At 44.8% G+C, this 27202-nt stretch overlaps 1 protein-coding gene and 1 pseudogene across 1 annotated transcript in view; one reads left to right on the top strand and one right to left on the bottom strand.

The window, feature by feature from the left end:
• The window catches only part of LOC130332798 (oocyte zinc finger protein XlCOF7.1-like), a 117676-nt gene that overhangs the window by 4199 nt on the left and 86275 nt on the right, over nt 1-27202 (top strand). The window contains exons 4-5 of the mRNA XM_056553826.1: nt 6015-6141; nt 6225-6599. Of these exons, the coding sequence (XP_056409801.1) occupies nt 6015-6141; nt 6225-6599 (502 nt within the window). The remainder of the gene's footprint in view (nt 1-6014; nt 6142-6224; nt 6600-27202) is intronic.
• LOC130332799 (zinc finger protein 585A-like) overlaps nt 1-27202 on the bottom strand; it is a 105650-nt pseudogene that overhangs the window by 13662 nt on the left and 64786 nt on the right.

The raw sequence follows: 27202 nt of genomic DNA, 5'->3' as shown, positions 1-27202 counted from the left end.
CAGTAATGGAGGGGTCTGGTGATGACTGGAGAGGTGACCCTGCTGGGACATTATACAGTAATGGAGGGGTCTGGTGATGACTGGAGAAGTGACCCTGCTGGGACATTATACAGTAATGGAGGGGTCTGGTGATGACTGGAGAGGTGACACTGCTGGGACATTATACAGTAATGGAGGGGTCTGGTGATGACTGGAGAGGTGACACTGCTGGGACATTATACAGTAATGGAGGGGTCTGGTGATGACTGGAGAGGTGACACTGCTGGGACATTATACAGTAATGGAGGGGTCTGGTGATGACTGGAGAGGTGACCCTGCTGGGACATTATACAGTAATGGAGGGGTCTGGTGATGACTGGAGAGGTGACACTGCTGGGACATTATACGGTAATGGAGGGGTCTGGTGATGACTGGAGAGGTGACACTGCTGGGACATTATACGGTAATGGAGGGGTCTGGTGATGACTGGAGAGGTGACACTGCTGGGACATTATACAGTAATGGAGGGGTCTGGTGATAACTGGAGAGGTGACACTGCTGGGAATGCTGGGACATTATATAGTAATGGAGGGGTCTGGTGATGACTGGAGAGGTGACACTGCTGGGACATTATACAGTAATGGAGGGGTCTGGTGATGACTGGAGAGGTGACACTGCTGGGACATTATACAGTAATGGAGGGGTCTGGTGATGACTGGAGAGGTGACACTACTGGGAATGCTGGGACATTATACAGTAATGGAGGGGTCTGGTGATGACTGGAGAGGTGACACTGCTGGGAATGCTGGGACATTATACAGTAATGGAGGGGTCTGGTGATGACTGGAGAGGTGACACTGCTGGGACATTATACATTAATGGAGGGGTCTGGTGATGACTGGAGAGGTGACACTGCTGGGACATTATACAGTAATGGAGGGGTCTGGTGATGACTGGAGAGGTGACACTGCTGGGACATTATACAGTAATGGAGGGGTCTGATGATGACTGGAGAGGTGACACTGCTGGGAATGCTGGGACATTATACATTAATGGAGGGGTCTGGTTATGACTGAAGAGGTGACACTGCTGGGACATTATACAGTAATGGAGGGGTCTGATGATGACTGGAGAGGTGACACTGCTGGGACATTATACAGTAATGGAGGGGTCTGGTGATGACTGGAGAGGTGACACTGCTGGGACATTATACAGTAATGGAGGGGTCTGGTGATGCCTGGAGAGGTGACACTGCTGGGACATTATACAGTAATGGAGGGGTCTGGTGATGACTGGAGAGGTGACACTGCTGGGACATTATACAGTAATGGAGGGGTCTGGTGATGATTAGAAAGGTGACACTGCTGGGACATTATACAGTAATGGAGGGGTCTGGTGATGACTGGAGAGGTGACACTGCTGGGAATGCTGGGACATTATACAGTAATGGAGGGGTCTGGTGATGACTGGAGAGGTGACACTGCTGGGAATGCTGGGACATTATACAGTAATGGAGGGGTCTGGTGATGACTGGAGAGGTGACACTGCTGGGAATGCTGGGACATTATACAGTAATGGAGGGGTCTGGTGATGACTGGAGAGGTGACGCTGCTGGGACATTATACATTAATGGAGGGGTCTGGTGATGACTGGAGAGGTGACACTGCTGGGACATTATACAGTAATGGAGGGGTCTGATGATGACTGGAGAGGTGACACTGCTGGGACATTATACAGTAATGGAGGGGTCTGGTGATGACTGGAGAGGTGACACTGCTGGGACATTATACAGTAATGGAGGGGTCTGGTGATGCCTGGAGAGGTGACACTGCTGGGACATTATACAGTAATGGAGGGGTCTGGTGATGACTGGAGAGGTGACACTGCTGGGACATTATACAGTAATGGAGGGGTCTGGTGATGATTAGAAAGGTGACACTGCTGGGACATTATACAGTAATGGAGGGGTCTGGTGATGACTGGAGAGGTGACACTGCTGGGAATGCTGGGACATTATACAGTAATGGAGGGGTCTGGTGATGACTGGAGAGGTGACACTGCTGGGAATGCTGGGACATTATACAGTAATGGAGGGGTCTGGTGATGACTGGAGAGGTGACACTGCTGGGAATGCTGGGACATTATACAGTAATGGAGGGGTCTGGTGATGACTGGAGAGGTGACGCTGCTGGGACATTATACAGTAATGAAGGGGTCTGGTGATGACTGGAGAGGTGACACTGCTGGGACATTATACAGTAATGGAGGGGTCTGGTGATGACTGGAGAGGTGACACTGCTGGGAATGCTGGGACATTATACAGTAATGGAGGGGTCTGGTGATGACTGGAGAGGTGACACTGCTGGGACATTATACAGTAATGGAGGGGTCTGGTGATGACTGGAGAGGTGACACTGCTGGGACATTATACAGTAATGGAGGGGTCTGGTGATGACTGGAGAGGTGACACTGCTGGGAGATTATGCAGTAATGGAGGGGTCTGGTGATGACTGGAGAGGTGACACTGCTGGGACATTATACAGTAATGGAGGGGTCTGGTGATGACTGGAGAGGTGACACTGCTGGGACATTATACAGTAATGGAGGGGTCTGGTGATGACTGGAGAGGTGACACTGCTGGGAGATTATGCAGTAATGGAGGGGTCTGGTGATGACTGGAGAGGTGACACTGCTGGGAATGCTGGGACATTATACAGTAATGGAGGAGTCTGGTGATGACTGGAGAGGTGACACTGCTGGGAATGCTGGGACATTATACAGTAATGGAGGGGTCTGGTGATGACTGGAGAGGTGACACTGCTGGGACATTATACATTAATGGAGGGGTTTGGTGATGACTGGAGAGGTGACACTGCTGGGACATTATACAGTAATGGAGGGGTCTGGTGATGACTGGAGAGGTGACACTGCTGGGACATTATACAGTAATGGAGGGGTCTGGTGATGACTGAAGAGGTGACACTGCTGGGACATTATACAGTAATGGAGGGGTCTGGTGATGACTGGAGAGGTGACACTGCTGGGAATGCTGGGACATTATACAGTAATGGAGGGGTCTGGTGATGACTGGAGAGGTGACACTGCTGGGACATTATACAGTAATGGAGGGGTCTGGTGATGACTGGAGAGGTGACACTGCTGGGACATTATACAATAATGGAGGGGTCTGGTGATGACTGGAGAGGTGACACTGCTGGGAATGCTGGGACATTATACAGTAATGGAGGGGTCTGGTGATGACTGGAGAGGTGACCCTGCTGGGACATTATATAGTAATGGAGGGGTCTGGTGATGACTGGAGAGGTGACACTGCTGGGACATTATACAGTAATGGGGGGGTCTGGTGATGACTGAAGAGGTGACACTGCTGGGACATTATACAGTAATGGAGGGGTCTGGTGATGGCTGGAGAGGTGACACTGCTGGGACATTATACAGTAATGGAGGGGTCTGGTGATGACTGGAGAGGTGACCCTGCTGGGACATTATACAGTAATGGAGGGGTCTGGTGATGACTGGAGAGGTGACCCTGCTGGGACATTATACAGTAATGGAGGGGTCTGGTGATGACTGAAGAGGTGACACTGCTGGGACATTATACAGTAATGGAGGGGTCTGGTGATGACTTTAGAGGTGACCCTGCTGGGACATTATACAGTAATGGAGGGGTCTGGTGGTGACTGGAGAGGTGACACTGCTGGGACATTATACAGTAATGGAGGGGTCTGGTGATGACTGGAGAGGTGACACTGCTGGGACATTATACAGTAATGGAGGGGTCTGGTAATGACAGGAGAGGTGACACTGCTGGAAATGCTGGGACATTATACAGTAATGGAGGGGTCTGGTGATGACTGGAGAGGTGACACTGCTGGGACATTATACAGTAATGGAGGGGTCTGGTGATGACTGGAGAGGTGACACTGCTGGGACATTATACAGTAATGGAGGGGTCTGGTGATGACTGGAGAGGTGACACTGCTGGGAATGCTGGGACATTATACAGTAATGGAGGGGTCTGGTGATGACTGGAGAGGTGACACTGCTGGGACATTATACAGTAATGGAGGGGTCTGGTGATGCCTGGAGAGGTGACACTGCTGGGACATTATACAGTAATGGAGGGGTCTGGTGCTGACTGGAGAGGTGACCCTGCTGGGACATTATACAGTAATGGAGGGGTCTGGTAATGACAGGAGAGGTGACACTGCTGGGACATTATACAGTAATGGAGAGGTCTGGTGATGACTGGAGAGGTGACACTGCTGGGACATTATACAGTAATGGAGGGGTCTGGTGATGACTGGAGAGGTGACACTGCTGGGAATGCTGGGACATTATACAGTAATGGAGGGGTCTGGTGATGACTGGAGAGGTGACACTGCTGGGAATGCTGGGACATTATACAGTAATGGAGGGGTCTGGTGATGACTGGAGAGGTGACACTGCTGGGACATTATACAGTAATGGAGGGGTCTGGAGATGACTGGAGAGGTGACACTGCTGGGACATTATACAGTAATGGAGGGGTCTGGTGATGACTGGAGAGGTGACACTGCTGGGACATTATACAGTAATGGAGGGGTCTGGTGATGACTGGAGAGGTGACACTGCTGGGAATGCTGGGACATTATACAGTAATGGAGGGGTCTGGTGATGACTGGAGAGGTGACACTGCTGGGAATGCTGGGACATTATACAGTAATGGAGGAGTCTGGTGATGACTGGAGAGGTGACACTGCTGGGAATGCTGGGACATTATACAGTAATGGAGGGGTCTAGTGATGACTGGAGAGGTGACACTGCTGGGACATTATACAGTAATGGAGGAGTCTGGTGATGACTGGAGAGGTGACACTGCTGGGAATGCTGGGACATTATACAGTAATGGAGGGGTCTGGTGATGACTGGAGAGGTGACACTGCTGGGACATTATACAGTAATGGAGGGGTCTGGTGATGACTGGAGAGGTGACACTGCTGGGACATTATACAGTAATGGAGGGGTCTGGTGATGACTGGAGAGGTGACACTGCTGGGACATTATACAGTAATGGAGGGGTCTGGTGATGACTGGAGAGGTGACACTGCGGGGACATTATACAGTAATGGAGGGGTCTGGTGATGACTGGAGAGGTGACCCTGCTGGGACATTATACAGTAATGGAGGGGTCTGGTGATGACTGGAGAGGTGACACTGCTGGGACATTATACAGTAATGGAGGGGTCTGGTGATGACTGGAGAGGTGACACTGCTGGGACATTATACAGTAATGGAGGGGTCTGGTGATGACTGGAGAGGTGACCCTGCTGGGACATTATACAGTAATGGAGGGGTCTGGTGATGACTGGAGAGGTGACACTGCTGGGAATACTGGGACATTATACAGTAATGGAGGAGTCTGGTGATGACTGGAGAGGTGACACTGCTGGGACATTATACAGTAATGGAGGGGTCTGGTGATGACTGGAGAGGTGACACTGCTGGGACATTATACAGTAATGGAGGGGTCTGGTGATGACTGGAGAGGTGACACTGCTGGGAATACTGGGACATTATACAGTAATGGAGGGGTCTGGTGATGACTGGAGAGGTGACACTGCTGGGAATGCTGGGACATTATACAGTAATGGAGGGGTCTGGTGATGACTGGAGAGGTGACACTGCTGGGACATTATACAGTAATGGAGGGGTCTGGTGATGACTGGAGAGGTGACACTGCTGGGACATTATACAGTAATGGAGGGGTCTGGTGATGACTGAAGAGGTGACACTGCTGGGACATTATACAGTAATGGAGGGGTCTGGTGATGACTGGAGAGGTGACACTGCTGGGACATTGTACAGTAATGGAGGGGTCTGGTGATGACTGGAGAGGTGACACTGCTGGGACATTATACAGTAATGGAGGGGTCTGGTGATGACTGGAGAGGTGACACTGCTGGGAATGCTGGGACATTATACAGTAACACCACTGGAGGGGTCGGGGTGATGACTGTATCATTATGTGTCAGGTTCCTATAAGGTGTCAGGACGTGGCGGTCTATTTCTCCATGGAGGAGTGGGAGTATGTAGAAGGACACAAGGATCAGTACAAGGATCAGGTCATGATGGAGGATCAGCAGCTCCTCACATCACCAGGTAATAGACATGACTATATACACACGTCCTCTCATTATTTGTATGTAAAGAATGAATTCAGTCTCTGTATGTGTTCCCTACAGTCAGATCCAGTAAGAGAACAGCACCAGAGAGGTGTCCCCGTCCTCTTGATGAGCAGAATATGGAGGACATTACTACAGGGAAAGATCTGATCTATATTAATGCTACAGACATAAAGGAAGAAGAGACAGATGTGAGTGGCAATGAGCAGTATGAGGAGAACATTCCTACAGGAAAATATCTGATCTATATGAACGCTACAGACATAAAGGAAGTAAAAGAGACAGATGTAAGCGGTGATGAGCAGTATAAGGAGGACATTCCTACAGGGAAAGATCTGATCTATATTAATGCTACAGACATAAAGGAAGAAGAAGAGACAGATGTGAGCGGTGATGAGCAGTATAAGGAGGACATTCTTACGGGTAACCACCCAGGTGAGTAGTAACCACTAAATACAGAGAAGGGTCACAGATTCTATTCAGTCACAATAATATTTTCGGAAAGTATTTGTGTAACTAGAATCTTTGGGACTTCAGGGCAAATACTATCCCCCTCCCCCTCTATATTTACTCTATAGCAGTCGACTTGATCCCATCACCACTACAGAGTGACTGAATAATACCGCCATACTGTTTATGAATCACATTATATACAGACTAATATTCCCCCATATAGCAGTAGATACCAGCTCTCTGTCTCTCTGGAGTCGCTATCTTTCCTTTTTCATCCTGAGGAGAGGGGATAAGTGTCTGATCGTGGGGGTCTGACCGCCGGGACCCCCCCGTGATCTCCTGCCCAGCACCCCAGATCTCTCCAGGCACAGGTGACCTCCGCTCCGTGCAGGGATTACTGTCAACCACCGCACCAAGAGGTGCCCGACATGTCTCTCCATGAATCTCTATGGGAGAGATGGAGATACACAAATGGGATGCCAGGCAGGAGAACGCAGGGGTCTCAGTGGTCGGACCCCCCCAGTAATCAGACATATATCCCCTATACACAGGATTCTGTGACTAAGGGATAAGTACTCATGTACTAGAATTTTCCTTTAAAGGGGTACTCCGGTGCTCCAGCGTTCTGAACTTTTTGTTCAGAAGGCTCAGAACCAGAGGCAGTGATCGTAAAGTCATGGCCACGCCCCCTCGTGCTGTCACATAATGAGGGGGCGTGGCCGGGATGTCACGACCACTGGAATCTTTAAATCCCTTTATTCTTTCCCTCTGATACGGAAATGTTCCGGTTTGGGTCACCTGTGTGGGTCCAAATGGAGGTATAGGTGCGGCTGGTGAGCCGTGAGCGAAAATCATTAAAAATAACGGTTCCCCTTTTAACTTTGTTCCAGGAAAACTTCACTGTCTGCCTAGACAGGATAGGGAATAGATTATAGATCACGGGGGTCCGACCCTTGGGACTCCCCGCAATCTCCTGAATGGGGCCCCAGCAGTCTGCCAGAAGCGGCCGTTCTCACCCCCACAGGATGCCGCGGCTGACACACCCCCTACATGTATTTCTATGGGATACATGGAGGGGGAGTGTCGTCCACCGCTCCATGCAGGGTCGGTCCGCTCCCTTCTAGCAGACTGTCAGGGCCCCGTTCAGGAGATCGCAGGGAGTCCCAAGGGTCGGACCCCCGTGATCTATAACGTATCCCCTATCCTTTGCCTGAATTCTCTGGCTGGCATGAGGATTATAAAGGGGGCGTTTGGATGACTGCTCCATTATAACCTGCGGGGTCAGGTGGATTGGGGGGCACGGTCATCTGGTCCCTGACCGGGCCCCATAGCAGTGATTTTCCCTGAGGCTGTGTCCACATGATTGTCAAAAACTGGTGTCCCCGCTCCTTATAAGGCAGCGGTGTCAACCTCCAGATGTTGCAAAACTTCAACTCCCGGACATGCTGGGAGTTGACGTTTGCAACATCTGGAGGGCCACAGATTGAAGACCACTGCACTAAGGGATACCATGAGAGGGAAGCCTTGATTTACCTTTCGGGGACAGTGCATCCATCCTCTGGAGGAGGCAGACAGACCTTTGGTGTCCCAGCATGCTGGAGTTGAAGTTTTGCAACATCTGGAGGGCCACAGTTTGACACCACTGTTGTATGGCTGCTCCGCTATCATAGTTAGAGATGAGCAAACTTACAGTAAAGTCGATTTGTCACGAACTTCTCGGCTCAGCAGTTGATGGCTTTTCCTGCATAAATGAGTTCAGCTTTCCGGTGCTCCTGTGGCTGGAGACTCTTTCCTAGGACTGTATACACCTTTTCCAGCCTACGGGAGCGCCTGAAAGCTGAACTCATTTATGCAGGAAAAGCCATCAACTGCCGAGCCGAGAAGTTCATGACGAATCAAATTTACTGTAAGTGCGCTCATCTCTAATCATAGCAACTATCTTCAGTTTTGCAGTAAATCTTATTTAACCCCTTAAGGACACAGGGTTTTTCCATTTTTGCATTTTCATGTTTTCCTCATAACCTTCTAAAAATCATAACTCTTTCAATTTTGCACATAAAATTCCATATTATGGCTTATTTTTTGTGCCACCAATTCTACTTTGCAGTGACATTAGTCATTTTACCCAAAATTCCACGGCGAAACAGAAAAAAAAAAATCATTGTGGGACAAAATTGATGAAAAAATTAAATGTTGTAAATTTTGAGGGCTTCCGTTTCTACACAGTACATATTTTGGTAAAAATTACACGTTTTGTCGCACTTCTGGAGAAAATCATAACTACATGCAGGAAAATGTATACGTTTAAAATTGTCATCTTCTGACCCCTATAACTTTTGTATTTTTCCGTGTATGGGCCGGTATGAGGGCTCATTTTTTGCGCCGTGATCTGAAGTTTTTAGCGGTACCATTTTTGTATTAATCGGACTTTTTGATCACTTTTTATTCATTTTTTCATGATATAAAAAGTGACCAAAAATACGCTATGTTGGACTTTGGAATTTTTTGCGCGTACGCCATTGACCGCACGGTTTAATTAACAATATATTTTTATAGTTTGGACATTTACGCACGCGGCGATACCACATATGTTTACTTTTATTTCACTTTTTTTTTATGGAAAAAGAGGGGTGATTAAAAGTTTTAGTAGGGAAGGGGTTTATTACTTTTTATTATTTTTTTCCCTTTTTTTTTTTGCAGTGTTATAGCTCCCATAGGGGACTATAACACTGCACACGCTGATCTCTTATACTAATCATTGTTATCCAGTAGGGACCTATAACACTGCACACACTGATCTCTTATACTGATCATTATTATACCATAGGAGACTATAACACTGCACACACTGATCTCTTATACTGATCATTATTATCCCATAGGAGACTATAACACTGCACACACTGATCTCTTATACTGATCATTGTTATTCCATAGGGGACTATAACACTGCACACGCTGATCTCTTATACTAATCATTGTTATCCAGTAGGGACCTATAACACTGCACACACTGATCTCTTATACTGATCATTGTTATCCCATAGGGGACTATAACACTGCACACGCTGATCTCTTATACTGATCATTGTTATCCCATAGGAGACTATAGCACTGCACACACTGATCTCTTATACTGATCATTGTTATCCCATAGGAGACTATAACACTGCACACACTGATCTCTTATACTGATCATTGTTATCCCATAGGGACCTATAACACTGCACACACTGATCTCTTATACTGATCATTCTTATCCCATAGGGACCTATAACACTGCACAGACTGATCTCTTATACTGATCATTGTTATCCCATAGGGACCTATAACACTGCACACACTGATCTCTTATACTGATCATTGTTATCCCATAGGGACCTATAACACTGCACACACTGATCTCTTATGCTGATCCCTGCAAAGCCATAGCTTTGCATGGATCAGTGTTCTAGGGGCTCGATTGCTCAAGCAGCTCAGTTGTAGCTCAGGCTTGGAGCAATCAAACGCCGATCGGACATGACAGAGCAAGGTAAGGAGACCTCCGCTCGCGTCCTAGCTGATCGGGACATCATGATTTTATCGCAATAGTCCCGGTCAGCCCGACTGAGCTGGCGGGGAGTTTTTACTTTCAATTTAGACTCGGCGATCAACTTTGATCGCTGCGTCTAAAGGGTTAATAGTGCGCTGCACGACGTTCAGATCGGGACCGACCCTGTATGATGCTTGACGGCATGACCCCGTTTTAAATACCAGGACCGGGCGTAGGGCATACCGGTACGCCCTACGTCCTTAAGGAGCTAGGGTGCGTTCACACGGAGTAATTCAAGAGGAATTTACTCTAGTAATTCCTCTTGAATTCTCCGCTCCAAATGAACGCTCATCTCCTCTGCCCATTGACTTTAAAGAGTACCTGTCATCATCTAAACTTTCCCTGATCCCCCTTCCCATCTGTCCCTTACTCTATAACTATGCCTATCCCTGTGTTTATTGAGGTTTAAAACGCAGTGGAAATACCTTTTTTTAATCCCTCTTCATTAGCTCAGGATCACTGTCTTTCTGAGGGGTGGAAGGAGGCGGGTCCCGGCAGGCATGATGTCACATGAAGCTTGGCTGGGACTCTGCTTCTGCCAGTCTTCCTGTATGCTGCTCTCCCTCTGTAGCAGTGTTTCCCAACCAGGGCACCTCCAGCTGTTGCAAAACTACAACTCCCAGCATGCCCAGACAACCAACAGCTGTCCAGACATGCTGGGAGTTGTAGTTTTGCATCAGCTGGAGGCACCCTGGTTGGGAAACACTGCTCTGCAGTGTGCATACAGACTAAGTACAGGGGAGGGACGGCAGCCTCTGTCTCTCTCCTGTGTCTCTCTGCACTAAAAAGCCAATGCTGAGAACCAGGGGCTGAGGGAGCAATTACAGAGGCAGTAATTAAGATGAATGTCAGGGGGTAGGGGGGGGGGGGGCACAGAGCAGGGGGTGCAGTGAGATAATACAATGTATAAGATAACGTGTGGTGAGGGGCAGAGAGAACACAGAGCAGGGGGGAGGGGGAGGTGACTGGCTGTTATATGAGAGGCATGTGCAGGCTTGTAGCTCACAGGCTTGGAGCGAGTCCTGAGCTGAGAGTACTGAACTTCCGGTGGAAGGACCAGAGCCCTTCAGCATTAGTCCTAAAAGCTGTACACTTACTATGAAAAGCATAGGAAGCTGCCTGCAGACCAAGCATAGAAGAGAGACCCCTAGTGGCCAAAAGTATAAAATGAAAAAACTGGTATAAATATTAATATTTTTTAATGAAGATATATTACAATATCTCTTCATTAATGATTATGAACAACATATTAAAAGTTTTTGTTGATGACAGGTGCTCTTTAATGTTTTTTCCGCTGTCCTGTTCACACAGCGGAAATTCTGCTAGTGGAATGCCGATGCTGAATTCTGTTCCGCTTGAAGAAAGAGCATGTCCATTCTTCAAGCGGAAACCCCTAGCAGAAATCAATAGAAGTCAATGGTAAAAAAAAAATTCAGTCCGACATCGTTTTCACGCGAAATTTGCGCGGAAATGGCTGAAAAACCCTTCACTTCTTTCTCCCCCATTTCTGTGCGCTAATTCTGCGTGAAAATAAAATGATTTTTTCTGCCTGTAAATTTTTCGGCGTGAATTCCTCTTGGTTTACTCCGTGTGACCGCACCCTTAAAATGAAGGGTGGATTTACTAAGTACTATTGCTTAGAAATGCACTAATGTCCTGGGTTGTTAAGGGGTTAATACTCAAAAATAAAATCTGTGTTATTCTCTGCAGATTCTTGTAGCAGGAGATCAGAGGAGAATCTTATATCTTCAGATTATAAAGCAGATGATGATATCACACAAGATACATATGAAGAACATTCCATTATCCCAGATACACCCTCAGCCCTTCACAGCCAAGATCTGTCATCTCATCCTTATATACAGGTCCTGTCTTCTCAGTCATCACAGGATGTTCAGCAAAAAGAAAGTCATAGAAGGGGTGTTATACATAAAAGAGCTCAAAGAGGAAAGAAGCCATATTCATGTTCAGAATGTGGGAAATGTTTTACTTTTAAATCAGACCTTGGTGTACATCAAAGAACTCACACAGGAGAGAAGCCATTTTCATGTTCAGAATGTGGAAAATGTTTTACTGACAAATCAAGTCTTCTTAGACATCAAAGAACTCACACAGGGGAGAAGCCATTTTCATGTTTAGAATGTGGGAAATGTTTTACTCGGAAATCAGACCTTGTTGTACATCAAAGAATTCACTCAGGAGAGAAGCTGCTTTCATGCTCAGAATGCGGGAAATGTTTTACTAAGAAATCACATCTTGTTCAACATAAAAGAACTCACACAGGGGAGAAGCCATTTTCATGTTCAGAATGTGAAAAATGTTTTATTGACAAATCAAGTCTTCTTAAACATCAAAGAACTCACACAAGGGAGAAGCCATTTTCATGTTCAGAATGTGGGAAATGTTTTACTTCGAAATCAGATGTTACTCGACATCAAAGAACTCACACAGCGGAGAAACCATTTTCAAGTTCAGAATGTGGGAAATGTTTTACTAATAAATCAGGTCTTGTTGTACATCAAAGAACTCACACAGAGGAGAAGCCATTTTCATGTCCAGAATGTGAGAAATGTTATACTTCTAAATCAGATCTTGTTGTGCATCGGAAAACTCGCACAGGAGAGAAATCGTATCTTGTTGAACAGCAAACCACTAACACAGGAAAGAAGCCATTTTCATGTTCAGAATGTGTGAAATGTTTTACATCTAAATCATGGCTTGTTGAACATCAGAGAACTCACACAGGTGAGAAGCCATTTCCTTGTTCAGAATGTGGGAAATGTTTTACTAAGAAATCAAATCTTGTTCAACATGAAATAACTCACACAGGGGAGAAGCCATTTTCATGTGCAGAGTGTGGGAAATGTTTTACTCGGAAAACAGACCTTTTTAGACATCAAATAACTCACACAGGAGAGAAACCATTTTCATGCTCAGAATGTGGGAAATGCTTTACTCAGAAATCAGATCTTGTTAAGCATCAAAGAACTCACACAGAGGAGAAGCCATTTTCATGTGCAGAATGTGGGAAATGTTTTACTCAGAAATCAGATCTTGGGAAACATAAAATAACTTACACAGTAGAGAAGCCATTTTCATGTGCAGAACGTGGGAAATGTTTTACTATTAAATCAGGTCTTGTACATCAAAAATCTCACATAGGAGAGAAGCCATTTTCATGTTCAGAATATGGGAAATGTTTTACTCAGAAATCAGGTCTTGTTGTACATCAAAAAACTCACACAGAGGAGAAGTTATTTTCATGCCCAGAATGTGGTAAATGTTTTACTTTTAAATCGCATCTTCTTTTACATCAAAGAACTCACACAGGAGAGAAGCCATTTTCATGTTCACTATGTGGAAAATGTTTCACTCAAAAATCGCATCTTGTTGGACATCAAACCACTCACACAGGAGTGAAGCCATTTTCATGTTCAGAATGTGGAAAATATTTTACTTCTAAAATGTGGCTTGTACAGCATCAGAGAACTCACACAGGGGAAAAACTGTTTTCATGTTCAGAATGTGTGAAATGTTTTACATCTAAATCACAGCTTGTTGAACATCAGAGAACTCACACAGGTGAGAAGCCATTTCCTTGTTCAGAATGTGGGAAATGTTTTACTAAGAAATCAAATCTTGTTCAACATGAAATAACTCACACAGGGGAGAAGCCATTTTCATGTGCAGAGTGTGGGAAATGTTTTACTCGGAAAACAGACCTTGTTAGACATCAAATAACTCACACAGGAGAGAAACCATTTTCATGCTCAGAATGTGGGAAATGTTTTTCTCAGAAATCAGATCTTGTTAAACATCGAAGAACTCACTCAGGGGAGAAGCCATTTTCATGTGCAGAATGTGCTAAATGTTTTCCTGATCAATCAAGTCTTATTCAACATCAAAGAACTCACACATGGGAGAAGCCATTTTCATGTTCAGAATGTAGAAAATGTTTTACTCAGCAATCACATCTTGTTCAACATCAAATAACTCACAAAGGAGAGAAGGCAATTCAGAGTAATAAATGATGCAGATAACACATCTATATATTCACCATGTACATAGGATAGTTGACAGTAATACATACTTATATATATTTATACAATATATGCTTTATCTCCAAACTTGTTATCATTTTTTAAGAAGTTCTCTATATTATATTATTTATTATTCTTATATTCATCTCCGCACACTGGACTTATAATAAATGTAATATTGTCCCTGACGTTGTATATAGGGAATGTTACGCGTCAGTGTCGTCCCCGCCCCCTTCTCATTATGATTATAGAGATTTTAATTCAAGTCAATATCTCAGCGTCCCCCGGGTTCAGTAAACATCGGTGTAATTCTTTTCCTTTTCTTTGTCCTCCCCGGGGTATAAAATCCCTAGAGATCTGATCACATCTGGTACAAGATCTCTTTACTTCACACTTTGCGCCATTATTACACCGATTGAAGACCCAGTTACACGCTCGTAAATTCCCATATATGTCGTGGATTGGAAGGAAAAAGGTTCTTAAATCTTATATTTACCAATAATATTTTATATTTTTACAGTCCGTCCCTATCATAGTACGGAATTGTTATTTTTCTTCTATCCGATGGTTATTTAGTAATTTTGTTATGATTCAGAAGAGACCACGTGTCCCGTATAGACGCTCACCCTGAAGACATTAGACGGCGGTTTTGTGTTTCCGGATTTACACACTTATTATAAAGCTTTTCCTTCCTCTGGATTATTAGAGCTCGTTCGCTCTTCTTTTTCTCATCCTCCCCTTTATATTCCTCCTCATGTGGATATGGAATTCTCCTCAGTCCCTCCTTCTATAGGGCCCATTTTGTGGCCCCCGCACTCCTCCTTGGCCTCTCTAGTTCTTTCCTCTTTTATATGTAACTTTGTCGGTATTACGAGACTGCTCTACGACTGATTCTGATTTCCCTTCTCCCCTAACCCCACTTTCTTTACTCCCTATAGTTATTACTAAACAAATTTTAAAATGATAAAAAAAATACAAAAATAAACTAAAGCAGGAAACAGGTCAAACACACAGCCAGGGGTCAGGAACCAAAGCTGGTAATCAGGAATAGCCAAAGTCAGAACCAGGATTAGGAACCAAAGTGGATGTCAGCCAGGCCAGGGACATAAATGGAATCACAAACAAGAACAACAGTAACGCTCTTGGAGATCAGACTGCCAATGCCCTTACATGGTCTTTGAACTGTTGCTGTTAAATAGCCAGGACTCAGCAGGGAAGGGGCTGACTGATTGAACAGTAGCCAGGGAAATAAGTAGCTGCTCATTAACATCAGCTAAGATTTTGTTGTCTGAGAAACCAGCAGTGGAGCAAAGGAAAGACAAGAGCCCTCACAGTACCCACCTCTTAATGAACCCTCCACATAGGGGAGCAACAGATTTGTGAAGGGATTAAGCATGAAAGGTACGGAGAAGGGAAGAAGCGCAAACATCTGTAGCTGGAACCCAGGACCGTTCCTCTGGTCCATAGCCTTTCCAGAGGATTAGATACTGGAGGCCGCCCCTGGACATATGGGAGTCAATCATACTGCAGACCTCATAATCCGACCTCGTCAAGGAGGTAGTGAGGTGTAGTGATTGCATAACAACAACTTTAAGAATGAAATGTGGAAGATCTCGGAAGTCCGCATGGAGGGCGCGAGGTTAGGTTCATAGGCAACTGGGTTAACTTGTCTAAGTACGCAGTAGGTCCCAATATACAGGGGAGTCATTGTTTTGGTAGAAGTGCGGGGAATCACGTTTCCGGTAGACATCCATACCCTCTCTTGGCCTTCAAGGAGGGTGTCACTAATTGCCTTACAGTCAGTTTTGAGCTTCTGCTACATGGACCTCTAGAGCGATACTTGGATTTTAGTATATGCAACTTCAATAAGATTCTGTTGCACTGTGCACACAACGGAATTTTCAGATCAGACTTGTCCAGAAAGACTTGTGTAAGACTTGTATAATCTGCATTGTGATTGAGGCCCCTGCGATTGATACAGGGCCTCAACTCACCAATCCCAGGGGCCTCAACTAGATTTTTGGATGAACCCCTGGGACAGTCCATCTGTAACATACTCCTCTATGGCTTGGTTCTCTGCCACAAACAGAGGGTAGACTCGGCCCTTTGGGGGTATAGCACCTGGTTGAAGCTCAATGGTACAATCATGGGGTCTGTGGGGAGGTAGTGCCCCCCGCCTACATCTTATCAAACACATTGCTGTACTCCTGGTATACTTTAGGAAGAGAAGATCTTTGTCGTGTACAATTATATGACAGACCGAGGAGATACAAACCAAACAAACCGATCTATATATACAGGTAGAAGCAAACTAATCACCTGATACCCAGAGTTCCTGAGGCACAGGTAACCACAGGCAACCAGCTACCAATGGGCTTTAGTCCAGCCCCTGATATATAAAGGGCTGTAGTCTCCACACTTAGGGGGAGATTTATCAAAACCTGTGCACAGGAAGATTGGGGGCAGTTGCCCATAGGCCTGTGAAAAATGAAAGAGGCGATCTGATTGGTTGCTATGGGCAACTGGAGAGGTTTTCCTCTGGTTCTGATAAATCTTCCCCTTAGCCTCTTGGTTCCTGCTCTTAGTTCCTGGACAGTAAAGCACCAGTCCTGTACAAGTTCAGTCCAGTCCAGCTAGGCCAAAGCCTACAAGTCTGCAGCCACATCTAATCTGTAAGTCTTCTATGTCTACAAGTCTCTACTGTCCCTACCAAAGTCCTAACAGTAGTACAGTGACCTCCATCATCATTATTACCACTACAAGTCCAAGCCTGAGAGGTTCTCTGTGTCCCGGTCACCTCTGTAGGAATCTGAATGTATGTACAAATCAAGCCTGTATGTTTGGTGTGCCAGAGATCAATGCTGGGACTTGTAGTGTTACCCAGATGGTGGTGGGATGTCAAGTTTATGTCCATGGTGGTTTGGAGTCGCAAACAGTAGTCCCTTGTAACTTCCAAAGGCCCCTACACCATCTTAGTAATGGAGGGCCTGGACTTGATAGTGGTGTAGCAGGATCCTCGGCATGCACCCAAGTTTACTGTGTGCTGCAGATGGAAGTCGGGGCCCTTGGTGTTTTGGGTTAAAGAAGAAGTTTTTTAAAGTTTTAGATAGCGGGGGGTTCGAGCGCTGTGCCCCCCCCCCCTCCGCGCGATCTCCTGCTTAGAGCCCCGACATTCCTTCATAGCGGCGCATCACAACCTCCGCCCGAAGCAAGGGCCGCCACGCCCCCTCCATATATCTCTGTGGGAGAGCCAAGGATAGCCAAACAGCTCTACCATGGAGATAAATGGAGAGGGGGGGTTTTGGCCCCCTCTTTGGGTGAGGGGGATGTGGCCGAGGCTCCGTACAAATGATCGCGGGGGGCCACAGCGCTCGGACCACTGCGATCTAAAACTGCAATTCCTTAGTGTGCAGCGGAATCTTAGGGTCTATTCACACGGCAAAATTTCCGCTTGCGGAAATTCAAAAGTTAGATGAATGGGAGTACGGAATCCCATAAATTCTTATAGGTTTTTATTTATTTATTTTTTATATTCTGTTTGACGTAGCGAGATTGTTCTCCCACCTATTATTACAGACTCCTGACTCCAGATATACAAAAACGATGGAAGACGGCGCTCCAAATGGTGTCCAAATAATGTGAGGTTTATTGGTCCATACACATACAGGGGATGCAACGTTTCCACCTGACAATCAGGTCTTTCTCAAGAATAGTGAATACAAGATTTATCAGGTGTTATATAGGATGACAAATTAGTGACATCATAAGGAGGTGTTACCATCATACATATTAGTGGGAGGGACCAACAGTGACATCATAAGGAGGTGTTACCCTCATACATATTAGTGGGAGGGACCAACAGTGACATCATATAATACAATAAAGTGTTTCATAACAAATAAATATTATTTTCATCACATATAACCCCCCCCCCCCTATCAGTTTTTCCCATTTTACCCTAAAAAAGCATAAAAAAATTAATGCACATATTTGGTATCGCTGCATACGTAAACATAAAAAAAATCTAAAATTGCTGCTTTTTTGTCATTTTATTCCCCCAAAAATATATAAAAAATTAATAAGTAAAACCTAAGCAAAAGTGATACCAATAAAAACTACAAAGCTACACATCGCTGTGCAAAAAATGAGCCCTCATACTGCCCCGCATATGGAAAAATTAGAAAGTTATAGGTGGTCAGAATAGGGCAATTTCAAACATACTAATTTCGTTAAAATGGTTTGAGATTTTTATAAAGCGGTACAATTATAGAAAAGCATATAACATGGGGATCATTTTAATCGTATTGACCCACAGAATAAAGAAAATGTCATTTTTACCGTAAAGTGCACAGCGTGAAAACAAAACCTTCCAAAATTTGCTAAATTGCGTTTTTCTTTTCAATTTTCCCACATAAATAATATTTTCTGGGTTGTGCCGTACATTTTATGGTAAAATAAGTGATGTCAATACAAAGTAAAATTGGTGATGCAAAAAACAAGCCCTCATATGGGTCTGTGGATGGAAATATAAAAGAGTTATGATTATTAGAAGGCGAGGAGGAAAAAAGGAAAATGCAAAAATAAATTGGCCTGGTCCTTAAGGCCAAAATGGGCCTGACCCTTAAGGGGTTAAGGTAGTGCTGGGCGGTATGACCATAAATGCATATCACAGTACAGTGATCCCTCAACTTACAATGGCCTCAACATACAATAGTTTCAACATACAATGGTCTTTTCTGGACCACTGTAACTTGAAACCAGACTCAACATACAATTCTACAGACAGTCCAGATCTGTGAAACGCGTCACAAGTGGAGCAACTGACCAATCAGAATGGGCATTTTACTGGTAAATCACCTCTATTACTAAAGTGCATGCACTGACTGGCTGTCTGGTAGCGCCCCCTACAGCACAGGGAGGAACTACAAGTTCTGTACTACTCCTGTGCCAGGGTTAGCTGCTCCTTTGGACACCAGGTGAGGGTGGCTCCATTTGGGACACTATGTGTACTGTATAGGACCCTGAAGAAGCTCCTGTCCTCTACATAAACCATTGTTTCCCACCAGGGTGCCTCAAGCTGTTGCAAAACTACAGCTCCCAGCATGCCCGGACAGCCAATGGCTGTCCGGGCATGCTGGGAGTTGTAGTTTTGCAACAGCTGGAGGCACCCTGGTTGGGAAACACAGACATAGACAGTGATTACAGCTCCCAGCAGATCTTTCTTACTTTTATATGTAAGGACTTGCTATATCTGTATTAGTTATCTACTTATTTTTCTGTAATCCTCCTTTTTTCCAATTTTTTGGATGACATTTTTTGGCTTCAGAACCAATTACCAGGTTCCCATAGAGTTATGGTCTCAACATACAATGGTTTCAACATACAATGGTCGTCCCAGAACCAATTAATATTGTAACTTGAGGGACCACTGTATTTTTGCAAGTTAGGGCGGTTCCACGGTGTTGAACGGTAATGCCCCCCCCCCCCAAGGAACTAATCATATATGCCCCCAGGCGCTACTATATTTCTCTAATCCCCCCTCCTCTCTCCTCCAGGCCGCGGCGCTTTAAAATGAATGAAATGCGGGCCGCCGGCACTTAAAATTTATGACTTGCGGGCCGCGGCGCCTTAAATGAATGACTTGTGGGCCGCACTTTAAATGAATGACTTGCGGGCCTCTGATGCTTTAAATGAATGACTTGCGGGCCTCTGGTGCTTTAAATGAATGACTTGCGAGCCACGGCAAGCTTTCACCTCCCCCTGCAAGCGCTAAAAGCCAATCGCTTGCAGGGGGCCGGCACTTTAAACCGCGGCCCGCAAGTCATTCATTTAAAGCGTTGCGGCCCGCAAGTCATTTAATTAAAGCGCGACCCACAAGTCATTCATTTAAAGCGCCGCGGCCCGCATCTCATTTACAGCACCGCTGCAACTCATCTGCGGCTGATAATTCATTCATTTGAGGGGGGAGGGGCCTGACCAGTATTGCGGTATAGGAAAAATTCATATCGTGCAGGGAAAAAATTTCAGTATTCGGTATGAACTGGTATACCGCCCAGCACTAGGTTAAGAAATACCCCATAAATGACCCCATTATAGAATCTGCACCCCTCAAAGTATTCAAAATGACATTCAGAAAGTTTATCTCTTTAGGTGTTTCACAGGAATAGCAGCAAAGTGGAGGAGAGAAATCAAAATCGGCATTTTTTACACTAACATGTTCTTGTAGGCCCATTTTTTCATTTTTAAAAGTGATATAAGGAGAAAAAGCCCCCCTAAATTTGTAGCCCAATTTCTCTTGAGTATGGAAATACCTCATATGTTGACATAAAGTGCTCTGCAGGTGCACAACATGGCTCAAGAGGGAAAGAGCAACTGTGGGATTTTGGAGAGTGAATTTTGCTGTCATGGTTTTTGGGGGCCATGTTGCATTTAGGAAGCTCCCATTGTGCTAGAACAGCAGAAACCCCCCACATGTGACACCATTTTTGAAACTACACCCCTCAAGGAATGTAACAAGGGTTACAGTGAGTACTTACACCACAGGTTTTTGAACAGTGGGCTGTAAAAGTAAAAATTAGATTTTTAACACTAAATTGCTGGACAAAAAATTGATGGACACACAGGCAGAAATTAAAGAGCGTAAAAGGGAGAAATTCGTACAGGACAAGGCCGACTATGAATCGGCCCAGTTGTTTATGTGGCACAATACCAACAAAAAAGCCACTAGGTGCCCATGCTTCCCACCTAATCGTAGACGAGGAAATGCCCACAGGCCACCTGCGGACTATTGAACTTCGGACTCAGATGCTACCGGGTCCGATGAGACAACCAGCATGCAGAACTCTCTTCCCCAAGTTCCAGTCCCAGGTTCATTCCCTTTAGAAGGAAAACGAGGAGAGGGAAAAAAGGACACCGCCATCGCCTCTACCAAGAGGAAGGGGGTCACATGGAAGGACTAGAGACTGCCCCCGATCCATCTAACGTAATGAATCTGACGGACATCCCTCTCATGGCTGAGTGCATGTTACTCCTATCCAAAGGCTTGAACTTTGGCCTCAACCAGTCCAAAAATTTCAGAGATTCCTAGAGAGAAGGATATTCCAGCTACAGTAGGACCTCTAGGTTTTTCACCAATTCTAGATATGACCTCTACGGACAGAGACACTCGTAATACACTATGCGAGCTGGCATATGACAACATACCCAGCACCAGTCCCACCCGGTCTGAGGTATCCCCATTCAGAGGTGGTAACCCGTCTAAATTCTGCCCGTCCGCCCCAGCGGGAAGTTCTATCGACTTGTTCGCTCGGGTGGTGACAAGGGACGTGAAAGCGTTGCTTTACCCCCGTCCTGGGGATAACCTCACTCCGGATGAAACTAGAGCTCTAAAGTGGTTGGCGTCCAGAGCGGACCTCAAAGTAGTCAAAGCTGATAAAGGCAGCAGCACCGTGGTATTGACCACTGCCACCTATTACGCAGAGAAGCACCGCCTTCTAAGTGACGCCACTACTTACAGACCTATACCAGGGAATCCAACCAACAAAACTTTAGACCAGCTCAGAAGTTTCCTCTGTATTAATTGTGAAAAGGGCATTATCTCTAAAAAAAAACTGCAGAGAAACTTCTCCCTAATGCTCCACGCCACCCAAAGTGGTATTACTTGCCCAAGGTACACATGTCGCAGAGCCGACCCCCCCCCCCCCCGGACGCCCTATAGTGGCGGGGAACGGCTCTACGACCAAATACCTTTCGCAATACTTACTTAAACCACTCGTCTTCCACCCCCACGTTTATCAAGGACACAGGAGCCTTACTTAATACCCTCACCGACTTCCACTGGCACGAGATGTACCAACTCGCGTCAGTGGGCGTTGAGAGCCTGTACACCCGCATCCCCCATGATGCGGGTGTACAGGCTGTCCGTGAGTTTCTGTCAGAAACAGACAAAATGGAGCAGTTCATATCCTTTCTGTGACGCATTGCGTTTCATCCTTACCCATAATGAGTTCAAGGATGGCGAGGACTGGTACAGGCAGGAGACCGGCACGGCCATGGGCACGCAGGTCGCCTGCACTTATGCCAATTTGTTCCTCGCCGTCTTTGAACGCAGGTACGTCTTCTCACCCTCGAACCCCTTCTGTAAGTACATCAAAACCTTCTTGCGGTATGTCGACTACATACTTGTAGTCTGGGACTCCACAGAGGATGAGCTATAAATTTGTCGACTATTTAAATCAGTCCAATAAAGAAAATATGCTGTTCACCGCAGTGTTTGGGGGTTGCGAGCTCGATTTTCTTGATGTTAAGCTGAAGGCAGTGGGGAACACACTTACCACTGAGGGTTTTCGTAAACCCACTGCCAGGAATGCGCTATTACATTTTAAGAGCTCGCACCCCCTCTACGTGAAGAAGAGCATCCCCTTCTCCCAATTCCTCCCCAGGATTAATAGTAATGACAAAGTCTTTGAGAATCCGGCCGAAGACCTCAGAAAGCATCTTATAGCACGTCAATATCCTATTAACATCATTGACACCGCCCTCCAACGGGTCAGACACAGGAGTAGATCTGACCTCTTGTTTGACAAACATAAACGTACTGCATCCCCAAAACGTTTCTGTTTCTCCCTTGAAAATTCCAACATAAACCAACACGTAGCTGGTGCCATACGGCGCCATTGGTTCATTCTGGAATCTGACCAGGACCGAAATGAAGTTGTCCAACACCCTCCTTTAATCACCTAAAGAAAGAATGTCACTATAGGAGAAAAACAAAAGAAATTGAAGAGCGTCAGTGACCAGAATCATCCAACTAAAAATTGGCTCACCAGCAGTCCCCTTAAGGGCAATTACCCCTGTAAGACGTGCCACCATTGTAGACACATGTACACGGGTAATACCCTAACAATAGGAGGATGGCACCACTGAGTTAGCGAAATGATCACCTGCAGATCCACCCACGTGGTTTATGACCTTCTTTGCCCTTGTGGTAGGTTCTACGTGGCCAAGACCATCCGGCAGCTCCAGGTTCGGTTCCGTGAGCATGTTCGCTCTCTCCGGACCGGACATGGTGCCCCCAGGTTTATTGCCCACATGAACCAGACAGACAATGGTAATCATGATGAACTTAAATTTGTGGGCTTGGAAAGAATATTACCATTCAAAAACGGAGGGGATAGAGGAAGACTCCTCCTCCAGCGAGAAGCCTGCTGGATAGTGTGCCTGAATGCTACAGGCAACGCCGGTCTTAATGACCGGAATTAATTTGGTGCATTTTTGTAAATTTCACGATTGTATTTATTAATAATATATCTTGTCTAATTGTATTTGCACTATAGAGTTAGAAACTTGTTGTAGTACTCACAATAGTATTTCTATATGTTGTTTCGGTGCTCCGGTAATGTGACCATGACTCCGTTCACGTGACTTAGACACTCACCATTTTGCCGGGCGACTGTCTGACGCCGCCCCTATATACAGGAGCGCGGCACCAGAAGATGTCATTCTGGCTAGAGGAAGTGCGCATAGATGCACGAAACGGCTTGTTCCGGGTCCCTGCTCTCCATCCCGCTCCCCCACTGTAACATCATGTTTATGACGGAAGAAAATAAAGACCTGGATGGTGAGTGCGGCTCCTGTTTGTTGTATGTCTTCACTTTATGCTTCCTGTTCAAGCTTCGCACCTCCGCTACAGGATACTTGTCAGTCCCGTCCCGTGTGTCGCTGCATGTCTAAGTGGCTGCTTAGTTTTGTATGTGCCGGCGTTCTGTCCTCCTTTGGCTTACTAAATTGCTGGTACTAACCAAAATTTTTTTAGTTTCACAAGTAGTAACAGAAAAAAAGCTCCCCAGAATGTGTAGCCCAATTTCTCCAGAATAAGGAAATACCCCATAAAAGGCGGTAAAGCACTCTGCGGGTGCAAAACAGGGCTTAGGAGTGAGACAGCACCGATGAGATTTGAGGCCTAAAGTGGTGATTTAACTGCAAAGGCCGAGGATCTGACATAAAATAAAAATAAAATAAAAACCTCGACAAGTGACCACAATTTTTAACCTCTTAAGGACCTGTAGGCCCTACGCCCGGTCCCGGTGTTTAAAACTCATACCGGGTCGGTCCCGGCTGCTATTCATAGCTGGGACCCTGGCCTAACAGTGCGCGGCATGCTATTAACCCTTCAGACGCGGCAAAGTTTACCGCCACGTCTGAAAGTGAAAGTAAATGCTTCCCGGCAGCTCAGTCGGGCTGATCGGGACATCGCAATAAAATTGCGATGTCCCGATCAGCGAGGACGCGAGCTGAGGTTCCCTTACCTGTTTCCACCGTGTCCGATATGGGTTTGATTGCTCCAAGCCTGAGCTACAGGCCTGAGCAATCAAGCCCCTATCTTGCTGATCCATGCAAAGCTATGGCTTTGCAGGGATCAGCATAAGAGATCAGTGTGTGCAGTGTTATAGCTCCCTATGGGAGCTATAACACTGCAAAAAAAGTGAAACAAAGGTCATTTAACCCCTTCCCCAATAAAACTTTGAATCACCCCCTTTTCCCATAAAAAAAAAAACTGTGTAAATAAAAATAAACATATGTGGTATCGCCGCGTGTGGAAATGTCCGAACTATAAAAATATATTGTTAATTAAATCGCACGGTCAATGGCGTATGCGCAAAAAAAATCCAAAGTCCAAAATAGCGTGTTTTTGGTCACTTTTTTTTATATCATAAAAAAAATGAATAAAAAGCGATTAAAAAGTCAGATCAATAGAAATAAAAACTTCGGAACACGGCGCAAAAAATTAGCCCTCATACCGGCCCGTATGCGGAAAAATAAAAAAGTTATAGGGGTTAGAAGATGAGAATTTTTAACATATAAATTTTCCTGCATGTAGTTATGATTTTTTTCCAAAGTACGACAATATCCAACCTATATAAGTAGGGGATCATTATAACCGTATGGACCTACAGAATAAAGATAAGGTGTCATTTTTACCAAAAAATGCACTACGTAGAAACGGAAGCCCCCAAAATTTACAAAATGACATTGTTTCTTCAATTTTTTTTTCCATTTCACCGTGGATTTTTGGGTAAAATGACTAATGTCACTGCAAAGTAGAATTGGTGGCGCAAAAAATAAGCCATAATATGGAATTTTATGTGCAAAATTGAAAGCGTTATCATTTTTAGAAAGTAATGAGGGAAAAAATGAAAATACAAAAACGGAAAAACCCTGCGTCCTTAAGGGGTTAATAAAGATAGGTTACTTGTAGAATCATATTAGCTGTTGGAAACACTTATAGGGAATATAATTAGAAGTCAATCTTTTTTAAAATAAAATTAAATAAAATGATCAATGATACTAACTCATGAAGAATTGAGTTTCTTAGCAAAAAGAAATGGGAAAGGGAAATGGGTGAAATATCTAAACTTGAACGGAGCTCTATAGTAAAAAGTCTGAAAATTGTTTAGAGATTCGAATTGTAATGAGAATCATAAAAAAATAATTACATTCAAAACTATTCATAGGTTATATTTAGTGTTGAGCGGCATAGGCCATATTCGAATTCGCGAATATTCGCGAATATATGGACGAATATTCGTCATATATTCGCGAATATTCGCATATTCGTTATATTCTCGTATTATTTTCGCATATGCGAATATTCACGTATGCGAAAATTAACATAGGTGAATAATGGCATATACAAAATTAACACACGCGTAAATTCGCATATGCGAACATTAGCATATGCTAATTTTCGCATATGCGAATTTGCGCATATGCGAATTTTCGCACGCCAGTCTCACACAGTAGTATTACAGCCTTCTTTACACCACACAAGCTGGAAGCAGAGAGGGATGATCACTGTGATGTGTACTGTGAAGAAAAAAAAACAACAAAAAAAAAACGAATATTCGTAATTACGAATATATAGCGCTATATTCGCGAAATTAGCGAATTCGCGAATATGCGATATTCGCGAATAATATTCGAATTGCGAATATTCGCGAGCAACACTAGTTATATTATACACCGGAGATGTGGTGTGAGAGCCTCTGCTGAATGTCCTTGTTATAATATACACCGGAGAGTCTATATAATGTGGTGTGAGAGCATCTGCTGAATGTCCTTGTTATATTATACACCGGAGAGTCTATATAATGTGGTGTGAGAGCCTCTGCTGAATGTCCTTGTTATAATATACACCGGAGAGTCTATATAATGTGGTGTGAGAGCATCTGCCGAATGTCCTTGTCATATTATACACCAGAGAGTCTATATAATGTGGTGTGAGAGCCTCTGCTGAATGTCCTTGTTATATTGTACACCAGAGAGTCTATATAATGTGGTGTGAGAGTCTCTGCTGAATGTCCTCGTTATATTATACACCCGAGAGTCTATATAATATGGTATGAGAGCCCCTGCTGAATGTCCTTGTTATACACCAGAGAGTATATATAATGTGGTGTGAGAGCCTCTGCTGAATGTCCTTGTTATATTATACACCGGAGAGTCTATATAATGTGGTGTGAGAGTCTCTGCTGAATGTTCTCGTTATATTACACACTGGAGAGTCTATATAATGTGGTGTGAGAGTCTCTGCTGAATGTCCTCGTTATATTATACACCGGAGAGTCTATATAATATGGTGTGAGAGCCTCTGCTGAATGTCCTTGTTATATTATACACCAGAGAGTATATATAATGTGGTGTGAGAGCCTCTGCTGAATGTCCTTGTTATATTATACACCGGAGAGTCTATATAATGTGGTGTGAGAGCCTCTGCTGAATGTCCTTGTTAAATTATATACTGGAGAGTCTATATAATGTGGTGTGAGAACCTCTGCTGAATGTCCTTGTTATATTATACATCGGAGAGTTTATATAATGTGGTGTGATAGCCTCTGCTGAATGTCCTTGTTATATTATACACCGGAGAGTCTATATAATGTTGTGTGAGAGCT

The sequence above is a fragment of the Hyla sarda genome, unplaced genomic scaffold (assembly GCF_029499605.1).
Source record: "Hyla sarda isolate aHylSar1 unplaced genomic scaffold, aHylSar1.hap1 scaffold_388, whole genome shotgun sequence".
In the NCBI taxonomy this organism is placed as follows: domain Eukaryota; kingdom Metazoa; phylum Chordata; class Amphibia; order Anura; family Hylidae; genus Hyla; species Hyla sarda.
Note: the sequence above shows the minus strand (reverse complement) of the source record. Positions and strands in the feature narration are given on the sequence as shown.